Source organism: Stegostoma tigrinum, chromosome 9, assembly GCF_030684315.1.
Source record: "Stegostoma tigrinum isolate sSteTig4 chromosome 9, sSteTig4.hap1, whole genome shotgun sequence".
Classification (NCBI taxonomy): Eukaryota; Metazoa; Chordata; class Chondrichthyes; order Orectolobiformes; family Stegostomatidae; genus Stegostoma; species Stegostoma tigrinum.
In genome coordinates this window covers 33,228,323-33,243,261 of record NC_081362.1, presented here as the reverse complement: position 1 = coordinate 33,243,261, position 14,939 = coordinate 33,228,323, and the positions used below count along the sequence as shown (strand labels likewise).

General features: G+C 40.5%; 1 protein-coding gene across 3 annotated transcripts in view; it reads left to right on the top strand.

The window, feature by feature from the left end:
* Positions 1-12,475, top strand: part of acat2 (acetyl-CoA acetyltransferase 2) — an 85,825-nt gene extending 73,350 nt beyond the window's left edge. For all 3 annotated transcript variants that reach the window (XM_048536009.1, XM_059648471.1, XM_048536010.2), the window contains 2 exons: positions 6,524-6,634; positions 11,551-12,475. In XM_048536009.1, the coding sequence (XP_048391966.1) occupies positions 6,524-6,634; positions 11,551-11,721 (282 nt within the window). In that variant the 3' untranslated portion in view covers positions 11,722-12,475. The remainder of the gene's footprint in view (positions 1-6,523; positions 6,635-11,550) is intronic.
* The last annotated feature ends 2,464 nt before the right edge of the window (positions 12,476-14,939 follow it).

Below are 14,939 nucleotides of genomic sequence, written 5' to 3'. Positions count from 1 at the left end.
ATCCAAATAGCCTATGTGTTGCTTGATCACCTTTAAGCATTTGTGTATATGGTGGCTACGATCACTACTCGCCTACACTTTCCAAAATTATGGCTTTTATGCATCTTCATATGAGTCATGGTATGTCAAGGTAGGTGCTGTGGAATGGTGACTTAGGTGTCGTATTATGGTGACTTAAACATGTTCATTGTTTTATTTGTAAAAATGACAATTTTATGCTAGTCCATTGAATGTGTATCGTTTCACATTCTTCACATTGAACTCCACCATCATTTCATCATCTCAACTGTGTTATCCATAGGCTGTAAACTCTCATCTTCACTATCTGCTACTTTTCAATCTAATCTGCAAGCATTATAATACTATCACCAGTAGTTGAAACTAGGTCATCCAAAAAATTTGAGAAGATTAAAATTGATCCTTGAGGGACATCACTGCAAACCACCACTGAAAAATTTCGATTCACCTTTGCCTCCTGTCACTGATTTTTATATCCATGCTAAAAACAGAAAACACTGGAGAACCTCAGCAGTTCTGAAGAAGAGTCATATTGGACTAAAAATATTAACTCAATTTCTTTGCCCATTGATGCTGTCAGATCTGCTGAGTTTCTCCAATATTTTCTGTTGATACTTCAGATCTAAGAATCCATAGTATTTTGTTTTATATCTGTACTACTACGTTCTTCATAGTTCTATGTGCTTTCATTCTTTTACAAATCTGTTTGTCAACTGGCTTCCAAGGTTCTTATACGCAGTATGTACTGGTCTAACTTGATCAAGCTTGTATTGTCCAGTCAAACAGTTTAATGGAGTTTGTGCTTTATAATTTGACTTTAACAAATCCTGGATTAACCCATGCCTACCTCGAGACCAGCTTTCTGTACTTATCCAGAGCTGCTATTTATCACAAGTAAATAGATCCTAACTACTGATTAGAATTTTCCCTTCCTGGCTCCATCCCACTGTGCCACCAGCTGTGCTGAACCTAGCTCATAAATGGGACATGTCAAACCCAATAGTGGTGTGTGAGACTTTTCTCTGTAAGGTATGATTTGGTTAGTGTAAATATTTCAGGCTATTGCTTGACTAATCTATGGGGCAGCTTTCCTAATTTTGGTAGAAGTCTCCTTGATAGTACTGATGTTGATTTTTAATGGTCAACAGGGTTGACATCAGCGTTGTCATTTCTAGTGCTCAGATTGTAGTGATTGTAATGAGGTCAGCCAGGTGGACCTCATAGAATAGGAGTTCCCCAATTGGGTCTGTTAATCTGGTTCGATCAGGGAGCCATTGCTAACAGGTATAAACAGGAGTGTCGGAGGCTCTATTCATTTTCAGAGCTGGCTCTAAAGAAGCTGGATCAGTGTCAAGGACTTCCCTTATGTAAATAAAGGGCGACTTGGTGACCGGATACCAGCCTCTCTGGAGTTATTTTAGCAGCAGCAAGTGAAAAGCATACTCCTGAAGAAATTCACTTGCAGTGGTCATCTTTGAGTTGAGGTATGCATTTCTGGTATGATGCTGTTATTTGGGAAGCTTGACTCGTTTAATCCTGCCATAGAAGATTGGGCCCAATGTGTGGGAAGAATATGTTATTTCTTTCCACGCAAATGAAATGGAAGCAGATGAAAAGCAACAATTCCCCCAACAGCTGTGGACATGCAGTTTTTTTTAGTTATTAGGAGTCTAACTTTCCCAGAGGCAACAGATACTCAAACCTTTTGCGAGCTGATGGATTTAGTTAAGGAATGTTATAACCCCAATCTCCTCTAATTCTAAGATGCTATCAGTCTAACTTGACAACTCAAGAACCGGGGATGTAACCATGGTTTAACCCTTAATGAGATGCTGAGAGACAGTTTGGCATGTGCGATTAATGATGTAACCATGCAAAACTGCCTATTAGTTGAAGCCCAACTGAACTGGAAACAGGCACTACAACAGTCTTTAAAATTGGAAAATGTGGCAAATGGAGCGTATGAGTTGCAGGTCAAATTGAGCTTGGAACACACCATTTGAATGAAAGCAATGCATCACTTCACTCAGGTCATATCCTAAATAGAGGGACTGTAGGTCAGCCCACATCAAAACCCCACACAAAGCAAAGCCTTGACCAAATGGTTAAAACAAGAACAAAAACAAAGTTGCTGATAAACCTCTGCAGGTCTGGCAGCATCCGTAAAGGAGAAAACAGAGTTAATGTTTCAGGTCTGGTGACCTTGACCAAATGTTTAAAATTTTCTTTAGGATCTGGGCTGGCAAACCATTGAAGTTGCTGCCAGAATGCGGACTTGAGACAGCACAAGAGTCCCAGTAGACCTAAATGGAGTAAGAGAACTCATAGGACAGTACCCAGGAGAGTTCACACCCTGGAAAAGCCCACCTGATTTGGAACAGTTAAATTGCTTAGCAACATCCAAATCAGAACCAATCAAAATAAACATCTGGTTAAATGATCTTCTGGTTCCAATGGAGATCAATACTGGTGCAGTCATTGTAGTGATCGTAGAATCAGTCTTTAATAAAATTCTCTCTGGAGTTCAACCCTTACTTTTACGCAAGACCTTGGCTAGACTGAGAAACCTATACTGGGGAACCTTTGCAGATTCAGGATTCAACTTTTGTCCTGATCTCTTTTGAGAAACAGCTGGTTCAGTTACCACTGATTGTACCAAAAGGCTCGAACCCAAGCTGATGGAGCAAAATTGGTTGAGAAAGATTCACCTAGGTTTGGTCAACATTTTTCAGTTAGAAAATGGCTGCCTGGGTGAAGCCCTAAATAAATACCCAGACGTTTTTTCAGTAAGGTCTAGAGTCTATCAAAGAAGCCAAGGCCACCTTGCACGTGATCTAGGAAGCAATTCCATGATTCTATGAGACCAGCCCAGTGACAGTCACATTGTGGGCAAAAGTAGAGGCAGAAATCAGAAGGCTAGAAAGCGAAGGAATTATCACACTATTCCTGTTTCAGAATAGTAGCACCGTTCATACTGATTGTGAAGTCCATTGGGTCAGCTCACCTTTGTGGAGATTTTAAGCAAATGGTAGACCACTTTATGTGGTTGGCTAAATGCCAACCCATCATATAGAGGATTTATATGCATATTTGGTGGAAGGGTTGTCCTTTATGAAGCTTCATGAGTCATGCATAGTTGCAAATGTGGTTAGATGCGGATTCACAGAAGTATGCTACAATTAGTATCCATGAGGGTTTGTACCATTATATGAGACTGCCATGTTGGGTGTTGTCAGCCTGTGCGATTTTTCAGTGGATGATGGAGAACATTTTGCAAGGTCTACCCCAGGTCGCCATTTATCTAGATGTTATGCTAATAACAAGGAAGTCCAATAAGGAGCATTTATAGAACTTGGACATAGTCCTAAAACATTTATCTCAGTATGCCTAAGAAGGGAAAAAATGTGTTCAGGCACCACAAGTGACGTACTTGGGTTACAGTGTTGACAAGACTGGGTTTTACTTATTGGGAGATATCAAATGCTCCCCGGCTCCCACATCTGTACTGGAACTTAAGGCTTTCCTTGGGCTGGTGAATTATTGCTAAAAGTTCATACATAACCTGGCTTCCATTCTGGCACCTTTGCTTCAACTCTTTTACAAAAAAGGGTCAGACTTGGAAATTGACGTGAGCTTTGAGGGAAGTGAAGAATCAGCAATCCTCCTCTGAAGTGTTGACATGCTATGATCCTGAGTGAGATCTACTAATGACTATATGCCATCAGGGAAGAATTAGCTCATATTAGCCCCAGTGGAGAGCATAGCGTACATAACCGGAACTTTGGCTAATGCAGAGCATCAATACACCTTGATAGGGAAGGAAGGTTTGACGGCCATATTTGGAGTCTGAAGTTCCACCAATACCTTTACAGTCATAGATTTATAGGATAATGGGCCACAAACCTCTGCTAGGTATGCCTAAAGGGAACAAGTCAGTGCTGCCAATAAGTTAAGGCAAATTCAGTAATGGCCTCTAAGTGCATATAATTACAGGTTGGAACACCATCTGAGTGGTCAGGTGGTACATGTGGATGCATTGAACAACTGGCAGATTCACTGCTGGTGATACCCTGCTGCTGGAAAAGTCCACCCTGTTTTAAATTTTCTGGACACACTTCCAGTCACAGCTGACAATATCAGACTTTGGACACAGAAAGATCCGGTCCAGGCAAAACCAAAACAGCTGGTGGTGATGGGCAAAAACAAAGGGCTGTCACAATCAGAATTGAAACATTTTTGAACCTGGAGACACCAGCTCACAGCAGAGAATGGCATCTTACTGTGGGGAGCTTGAGTGATTGACTCGAGCCAAAGGTTTCTACCAAAATTCCATCAGAGTCATCCAGGGGTTTCCAAAATGAAGATGTTTGCAAGAAGTTATGTCTGGTAGCTAGATATAGCTGTGTTGGTGGGGCAATGCCCAGAGTGCCAACAAAGACAGACTTACTGCCAGTATCTCTCTCACATTCATGGGAATGGCTGGGCAAACCCTGGACTCAGTTACACGTTGATTTTGCAGGCCCTTTCATAGTCTTGAAGTTCTTTGTCATTGTCGATGACCACTCAAAGTGGCTGAATGTGCATAGAGTTTCTTTATCAAACATGGGGACGAAGATAGAAAAACTTCTCTTATCTTTTGCAATTCCTGTACGTCTTGGTCACAGACAAACAGGCCATTGTTTACCAGTAGGGAATTTGAGTATTTCCTAAAGTCGACTGGTATTTATTATACAAGGACAGCTCCATACCATTCAGCATCCAATGATCTGGCAGAAAAAGCAGACTAAACTTTGAAGACAGGCTTAAAGAAACAGCATACAGCTTCACTAGCTACTGAACTGTCCTGGTTCCTATTTGATTATCAGCCCACACCTCATGCAACTGCTCCAGCAGAGTCGCTAATGGGGAAAAGACTCTGCACAAATCTGAACTTCTTGGACCTTGAAGGGAGGAGGGTGGAACAACATCAGGAATGCCAGTGCCTGACACATGACTCTGCTCAGCGAGAAAGACACTTTATGTCAGGGGATGAAGTTTGGTGTGCGAACCACAGGAGTGGCCCTGCATGGGTAAGAGGCATGTTTGATGCAAGGTCAGATCCAGTGACTTATAGAAGTTTGGGTAGGTGCGATGGTCCTGAACAAGCACATGACCATATGAAAGCTGTAAACTTGCAAATATTGCGGTAGTAAAAAGATGCCTGGCTCCTGGACTGACTTTCCAACTGTTACAGAACCTGTGGGTTTGCCTTCTCCTTCGCGTATTGAAGGTGGCTTAGAATCAAAGGTGGACCTGGTGGATGTTGCTGTCTTTTCACCTCTGCTTCATGAAGAAGTGTATGAATTTCTTCCGAGATGCTCTGGGTGCAAGATGTGAGCTACTATGCATTACAGCCACCTGTACTAGAGACAGAGTTGGGAGAACTTAACCCAGTGCTAATACGCTTCAGGAGGAGCTCCAAAAACAAAAGAACCGGCTGATGGCCTCAGACATGGGGTTGGAGGTGGGGTGTCGGGGGTGGATGTAGTGATTGTAATGAGGTCAACCACGCGGACCTCGTAGAATGAGTTCACTGACTGGGGCTATTAATCTGGCCCAAAAGGGGAGCCTTGGCTGACTAATATAAACAGGAGTGTCAGAGGTTCTGTTCACTCTAAGGAGCTAGTGTCAAGTGTCAAGGACTTTCCATGTGTAAATGCTGGGTGGTTCATCTAGTTCCATTCCCGTCTGACCTTGAAGCAATTAATACAACTTAATGACTAACAGGCTTTCAAAAGGCATTTAAAAGTCAACCACATTTTCGTGGATTTGGACTCGTATAGGCCAGACCGGTTAGTTTCCTTTCCTCGAGGCATTAGTGAGTCAGATAGATTTTTATAACAAACAACAATGAAATCAGGGTATCCATTACTGAGACAAGCTTTTAATTCCAGATTTTTTAATTGATCTAATCTATATTCCACCAGCAATGACAGTGGAATTTGAACCTGTGTCCCCAGTGCTTTTGCATTACTAGTCAAATAACATTACCCTTGTATTTGTTAGTAATAATAAAAAATAAAATCAATAATCTAATTTCTCCTTGTTCAAGCTCTTAATTCTATGAGCTGTGTAGATACCTGCCTGTCTTGATTTAATGGTTCTGTCACACACTTCTGTGACTGGTTTGGTGTTTTTGTCAAGAGACAAGTAGCTGAGAATAAGGCACTGCGCAGTATGAGGAAATTAAGAGTTGCGGCATTGTGAAAATAGTTCTTTCAGCAGCTCAATTCAGCTCCTGCACTATATATGCTGAATTTATCACCATTTTATTATCACCACCCATGATGATTATTAATTTGCTATTCAAGTATTCCTACTAACAAATCTACAGGACATGTTCTAATGAGAGACCTATTTTTATATTATCACTATCATCGTTTTTTTCAAAGTCTGGTGGAATAGAGGTTACGTTAAATCACTGCTAAACCATGGGCTTAATTTACTAATCTCCTAAATTTACTAGGTGGATAAAGCTGGCTGGACATTGGATGAAGTTGATCTGTTTGAAATTAATGAAGCTTTCGCTGCACAGTCAATTGCTGTTGTCAAGGAGCTTGGTTTAAACCCAGAAAAGGTGAGATGGAGAGAAGAAAATTATTTTAACAGTAACTAATGGTGTACTTGGAAAAAAGCACGTATTAAAAAACCAAGAATTGTACAAGAATTTCATACAGCTAGATGTATATTCAAGCCGTTGAAAGGGGCTTGTGTCACGATGCCTCTGCGGCCTGTAGCCTGAGTGAACACTGTGCATTCCCATTATGATTGCCACATAAGTCATTTATGCTGCTCATGAGTAGCTGATATGTCTGATGTGGCAAGTTCTCAATGGCTGCAGGTTCCCACATCTGTGAAAAATAAAAGTTGGTGCTAGTGTCAAAAACAGACTGTCTTTGTAGCAACCCTTACGTAGTTTTTATCTGTGACATCAGAGAATATCATAGCTCCATTGCATGATACTTTTAGCTTTGGATGCTTAAGATGCTTTTTTTATATCTAATTTTTTGCTCATGTTTTCCTCTTTCTGTGACTGCTACTAAAGTGCCAGACCATACTGAAGAATGATTGCAAGACCATTAACTGTCCTCTGTTCCCTCCCTAACCAATTACCATTTCTTCCTCTGAGAATCAAGCTGGCATTCAAAAATTGGGTGCTGCAACAAAACCACCTAATGTTCCTACATTTACTTTCAAATGAAGGACCATTCACGGATCAGACAGGAGGGCATTACTATCTTTTTCCCTAGCTCTCTTAATGGCTGAGGTCAGTTGTCAATATGCCAATTGTGTTGTAATGCATTGGAATTTGTGCTGCAGATGCTTAAGGAAACACCTTGCTTTAACTCGGAGTGCTAGGAATATTTGCAGCAAAGAAAGAAGTTATCTTTCACATTGAATCCATGCTGGCTCTCCTTGCAGGAATCCAGTCAGTCTACAGATTTATTTAATTAAAATGCCAGTCTAGAATCGTAGAATCCCTATCATGTGGAAACAGGCCTTTTTGGCCAAACAAGTCAGTGTCGACCCTTGGAGCATCCCACCCAGACCCATCCCCCCATAACCCATTTAATCCCTACACCCCTGAACACAGTTTAGCAAGGCCAATCCAAGCTGGAATACCCAGAGGAAACCCACACAGACACGGAGAGAGTGTGCAAACTCCGCACAGGCAGTCACCCGAGGGTGGAATTGGATCTGGGTCGCTGGTGCTGTGAGGCAGCAGTGCTAACCACTGAGCCACTGTGCCAGAAAGCAACTTTTCTAGCCTTATCTTGTAACAAACATGTGTGGAACCATTTAAATCCAAACTGGAATACCCAGAGGAAACCCACACAGACACAGAGAGAAAAAGACAGTCTTTGCTGTAAATCTCTCCTTGTGCCTCTCAAGGGCCTTCATGTCTTTTGTAAATTGGAGCCTTGTGACAAGAATTGGGTATAATACCCTATTTGGAGTCTTACCAGGCATTATTAAAGGCTCAGCATAATTTCCTTGTATATGCACTCACGGTTTTATGAAGTCTAAAATCTCATATGTTGTATGAGCTGCTGTCCAAATATATCCTCCTACCTTTCAAGATCGATGCGCATGCAACCCCAGATCTCTCCATTCCTGAACAATCGTTTGCCTTTTCATATCCATTCTATCAATTGCATAACTTTGCATTTCCCTGCATTAAATTGCAGCTGCCTATTTTGCTAGCCTTACCTATATTATACTCCAGGTTATTCATGTAATCCTCCACTGTTTGCCACTCATCCAAGTTTTGTATCATTAGCAAATTTTGAAATTCCAATTTACTTATAGGAACAAGAAACTGATACGCAGCTAAAATATCACAGATCCTAGCACTGACTGTTAGAGAACATGTGTTGTTGACTCATCCAGTCTGAATAATAAACCATTACCCCACCCCATTGTTTTCTGTCCTTAAGACTTCTTTTTATTCAATTAGTTACTGACCTTCAAATTCCATGAGCCTTAATTTTTTTAACCAGCCTATTATGTTTTTCTTTGTCAATTGTCTTCTGAAAATCCATGTCAGTAACATCCACTGCAATCAATCCATCAAACTAGTATGTCACTTCATCAGAAACATGGATGAGTCAAGCACAAGGTGCTGTTTACAAATTTCCTTAATTTCCTTAACTAATTGGGCAGCACGGTGGCTCAGTGGTTAGCACTGCAGCCTCACAGCGCCAGGGATCCGGGTTTGATTCCACCCTTGGGCCACTGTCTGTATGGAGTTTGCACATTCTCCTCATGTCTGTGTGGCTTTCCTCTGGGTGCTCCAGTTTCCTCCCAGTCCAAAGATGTGCAGTCTAAGTGGATGGGTCATGCTAAATTGCCCATAGTACTCATGGATGTGTAGATTAGATGGGTTACACAGGGATGGGTCTGGGTGGGATGTTCCAAGCGTCGGTGTGGACTCGTTGGGTTGAAGGGCCTGCTTCTACTCTGTAGGGATTCTATGATTCTATGAACCTCAGCCTCTCCAAGTCCTTTTTTTTTGTCCTGATTATTGTTCCTAAAACTTTACTGGTTTTAAACGAACTGGCCTGCAGGTGCTATGCCATCCTGAGCCATTTCTTGAATAAAGATATCACATTTGCATCATTCAAACATTTGTCACCTACTTTGTTCTGAATAGAACCGACTCTTATTCCCCACTTACTATATAGATATAGAGGTGTAAAAGATTTTTGGGCTGCCTTTTATGTTGGCTGCAATTCTATTCTCATATTCTACCCCTGCTCGTCTACTTTTCTCTTCTCCTCCTTTCTAAATCTCGGTTTTGACTTGGTTCTCACTTGGAACATTCACCTGTGTGCCCTCTTTTAATTTGTTTTGGCATAATCTCTTGTCATCAATAAATTGTATTTTTGGTTTAACCCTTTAATGAAATATGCCTAACTTGTAACTGATGCATCTCTACCTTAAAGATCACACCTTTTTGTTAGTTCCATTTTGTCATGGATGGATCCCTTCTTATTGCATTGCAACTCGTGCTTAAATGATCTAAACATTCTACCTTATACCATTCCCTGCCTTTTTAGGTGATGTAAAAATATGACAATCATTCTTTTCCAAGTGTTCACTGACAGGCACCTGGATGGCGACATAGTGAAAAGGGTACTGTATTAGTAATTCAGAAGCCCAGCTAGTAAATGGTTGCCCAGCTAGTGTCTCCCACATCCCATGAGTAAATTTAAAGAATCTTCTGAGGGTGTAGGTTACCCATGGTCCTCCTTAGTCCAATCCTGCCTAATATGGAAGAATTTCTTTCACTGCATTAGGGTTAGGGTTAGGCTTTGCCCAGCATTCTCACCTCATGCACCTTATTCCTCTCTTTTATTTCTAGCTGCTGGTATCCATCCTACTGCTAACTTTTCTTTAACATACCGGCAACAACACTTGCAAACATTCTCACAAGTCCATGTCCTGTTGAATTGCAGCCCATCTTCATTGAATAGGTTCTTCCTGTTCCATAACTGGTCTCAATTCTCCAAGGATCTGAAGCCCTCCCTTCTGCACTTTACCTCAAGCCAAGCATTATTCCAGCTAGTAAAAGGCACTTGAAGTAATCTAGAGATTATCAGCTTCATGGTTGTATTTTTTAACTTGCTTCTTAACACCTGAAAATCTGTCTATAGGACCTGAATGGCTATTCCATTGCACCTTCTGACTCAGTCCACCCACAGAATATTCTGCACCCTTCTCCTTAATTGGCACCAGGGAGGCAGCATACTATCCAGAACTCTCAATGACTATTACAAAAATCCTTTGTTTCCCTGACTGTGGAATCCCCTATAACAACTGCATTTCTATTCTTCATTGTTTCATCCTGTGCACTCCATGTCCATAGGTACCATAACTGGATGGCATGACACTCCTTTCATCCTTGCATTCTCTAATGGCATGTCCATAAGGGCCCTCACAAACATTTACATATGCACCACAGAAAGTGTTCTATCTGGGTGCATAACGGCCTGGTACGGTAACTGCTCTGCCCAGGACCATAAGAAACTACAGAAAGTTGTGTGCACAGCCAAACTACCTCCGAAGCCAACCTCCCATCCATATGGACTACATTTGCACTTCTCGTTGCCAGCGACAGGCTGCCAGCACCATCAAAGATCCCTCCCAATTCGGTAATGCTCTCTTCCAAAATCTCCCATCAGTCAGAAGATATGGAAGCTTGAACACATGCACCACTTTTCACTGTACTCAGGTACATGTTACTACAATAAATAAAGTCAAAGCAAATCACTACTCAACACCTAGAGTGGTATGTACCCTGAGGCCCTGTGCATTTCCTGCTTCTTCCTGTTCTTTTGGATAGCCCCTGCCTGAGGGGTGGCCACCTCCTGGAACACACGATCCTTTCTGATGTTTTGCATTGACTGGAGCTGTCAATCAAGCTTGAAAATCCTGACCTGGAGCTGATCCATTTGGGGACAATTCCAAAGCACACGTCCTCCAGGACACTTGAAGTGTCCTGAAGTTCTGCAGAGTGCAGATGACATGTTGAAAAGGAATAATTCCTTGTTTACTGCTGGACATCTCTGGTTCCATTCATTATTGCATCCATGATTCCATCCATCCATTATCCCCTTAATCCTGCAATTGGTGAATTTTCAGTTTCTGTAGAGCTTGTACAGTTGTAGCTGTACAACAACCAACCCTCCTTGGAATTTCAGTTATCTCTCAAATCACCCTGAACATAATATTATTGTAGATATTTTTGATGGTTAGAAGAGACAAATTGACTAAATTATAAATTACTCTGCTGAGCCATCAGTTATCCCTCATCCATCAATCATCACCAAGCTACTAGAAAACTGCATCTTCCCAGATGGTGTGCAACTTACTGTCTTCAGGAGCATTTGGTTGCAGGGGTTTGATAGATCAGGAAAAAAATTCAAGGAATACTTTTGCTTTAGAAACGAGTTGTATAGATTGACTTTAGATCTCATTGTGTTTTTGTAGGTAAACATCCAAGGTGGTGCTATTGCTTTAGGTCACCCATTGGGAATGTCTGGGTGCCGTATCCTGGTCACACTTCTCTACAGTTTGGAGAGAACAGGAGGAAAGCGTGGGATCGCTGCTTTGTGTATTGGTGGAGGAATGGGAATAGCAATATGTGTTGAAAGGCAATGAATCAGATCTGTGCTTTGATGGCAGGAAACCTTGCACACATAGCACTGCACATAAGTGAGCGTGTAATTTACACAGCTGCCTTGCCATTATAGAATGAAAGAGTGATTGCAAATTGTTGTTAATGATTTGATTATACTCCTTCAATATATTTTCCCCAAATTTGCTTTGTTATTGAGTCTGCAGTGCATGCAATTATTAATGTGTAATTAAAAAGCGCTACGTAATGAGAAAAAAGAAATGCTGTCAAGTGTAAATAGTGACAAATAGCATAATCTTATTACCAAAGTTTGCCATCAACATCTCCACTAGTATCTCAAAATTTGTACTGGAAGAACAAATTCTACTCATCACAGAACATTATGTTGTTTATGGTAAGGACCCTTTTTAGTAGGGCAATGTGTGTTTTTGTGACTTTCCACTTTGAAATTGGTTAACAATAAATGGTAATTATCCTATACATGCTGCATAGAGCATGTACCTTGGATGCAAAGAAAATGGGGAAAGAATTGAAACAAGTAACAACAAATAATTAGGGTCTGGAACGAAATGAGTGAACCAAAAGAAATCTGAGAGGACAAATTGTAAAATGCATTATTGGACGTGATTGTCACTGAATCAGAATATGCAGCCAAGTAAACAATATTTCTGATCAGCAAATTTAATTTATTATGAATTACTGTAGATTAGATCACTTTTACATGCAGGTAGCAGTTGTCTTTGTTTCTGAATTCCATCAATTAAAAAAATGACTGAACCATGGGCATCTGACTGTATATTTCTTTGGTTTGTGCATTGTAATCCATATGCAAATGAGTCAGTTGCAATTTGTTATTTTAATGAGCACTGTTTAAATATTTCGCAGTCAAAGCTGCAACTTCAAGCTGTGCTAATAACTTGTTTTAATGTATCATATCTAAAATAGTAAAGTATCCCAAAGCAAAATTTGACATTGAGCCATTTATGGATGTTTACTGACAGGGGTTCAAAACTTAGAGACACGTTTTAAAGAGCATCTGAAAAGACATGGGACTGGGTGAATTGCTGTTGCAGAGAGCCAGCCACAGACACAACAAGCTGAAGTTGTCCTCCTGTGATATAATCATTCTGTGCTTCTATGTGAAGAAATTTGGGGAAAGAGTTTCAGTCTGAGTTCAAGTTTAAACAGGTTGTGAGATCAACCAGGGGACCATTTAGTATTGTTGAGTATAGAAGTAACAGATGCGTGCAGCTGAATTGAGGTTAACATTCAAATTTTTATATTTCACCGGTGTGGAAACTAAACTGTTAGCTCCATTGGTCATCAATGGCCTGAACGTTCCATTGGTACTACCATTGTCAACTCTCAATACTAGTAATTTACAGTGCAAAGTTAATGGGAGTTCCATGTAGAAGAAAATGTCAAACTAAATGCTGAGCAGATTCTGGGCCAAAACTAACAAAATGTTGACGTGTTTTTTGTCCATTTTGTTTTATGTCCTGTGTGAATATTGTCTATGTTTGTATGTATGTAAGCATATATAAAACATACACATTTTGAAATTGACATTATAAATTCCAGTTACATCCCCATTGTTGAAGGTTCTGAAGTTCTATTTACCATGCATGAATAATTCAATATACTGTAGTAAAGAGGAATTATTTCCTTAGGTTGTAATAGAATCAGGGAAAGATTATAGTATATCAGGAGGCCATTTGATTTGTCATGTCCGTGCCAGCTGTTTGGAAGTACGGTTCACTTCGTCTTAATCTGTTGCTGTTCCAAACCGTAATCCTGTGTCGTAAATCTTTACCCTTGCCCCATCACCTAGCAAGTATTTCCCTTCAGGTGATTATCCAACTCTATTTAGAAAGATTAATCGAACCTGCCTCCACTGCACCCTCAACACAAAGGACACAAGATAGGAGCAGGAGTCAACAATGAAACCTGTCAAGACTGATCTGTCATTAAATACAAGGCTGATTTGAAGCATCACCTCCACTTTAGCAAAGCAAAGCAAATCAGCCTTACTATGACTGGATTCAGAACATGTGAAGTGAAAACATTCAATGCCCCTCAATACTGCCCAGTTGTTCTGAACCAAACTTTACAAGTAACAGCCTTTGGACAGCAAGTTTATAAATTAAACAAAAATTAACATTTTGTTGTTAATACCATAATCTTAGTTGAACACAGATGAATAACCGTACAATCTAATTAATAACTAATCTAAGCCCATTCATCTTTAATCATAAAACATCCACTCTCACGACAGATAGGTGCAGTTAAGGAATTTTTTTTTTAAAAAACCATAATTCACAATGTCAGGAGCCACTTCAATAATGAGACAAGCCTTTATGAAATGAGTTGTATCACTGGTACAAGGAGTTGACTACATTTTGCTTGAATTCCAGCATTGCCGCACATCTCCTCTGACCTCTGGATACATTCACTTATTACTCACGCACTGGGATCCTTTGCTCAGAGCTATCAACAAGTTGATAACTGGAGAATAACTAGAGAGAGAAAAGAACAGAAAAACAGACCTAGTCCAGAAGCTTCGAAAACAGATCTGATTCCTACTAAAACCCAGTCAGCAGCAGTTCACTCTTTATTTCTCAACATTTTTCAACATTACCTGTAGTTGGCTGGCCAGCACCTGTTATCCCTTGATTGAACAGTGTATATGTGAATTCTCACATTTGTACAAATTCCATTGTTTGCCATACATCTGTTTGTTTATGTGTCTGTAATCCTGAATGCAACTGTCCCAACATGATGCTTCATGGCCACACAGACTGTCACGCACTCATATCTATTGTTGAGAACCTGCTGCAGCATGTGAATGCCGGATGTTCAAGGCATTTACAGCTTAATAGATCCTGCTGACGTCATTGCTTTTGTACTGCATTGTCATTCTTTGTGTCCAACATCACTGGTTGGTGATGTATGCTGCAGGATTGTGTACGGGGGAGTCAGTGTCTGAGGATTGCCAATGCTGCAGCCAATAAAAGGAGACCGAAACAAATCTGTCTGTCTATAGATCTGTCTACGATTCATAGCACAGTAAAATTAAAACATTCAATGCCACCCAAAATTGCCTATTTCCTCCTGACCAGACTTTATGAATAATAGATATCAGACATCAAATTTAAACAAAATAACATTTGATTATCGATATTGTAACTTTAGCAGAGGAAAGTTAAACAGAAAAGATCAGATTAGTGTCCATGATTTAAAC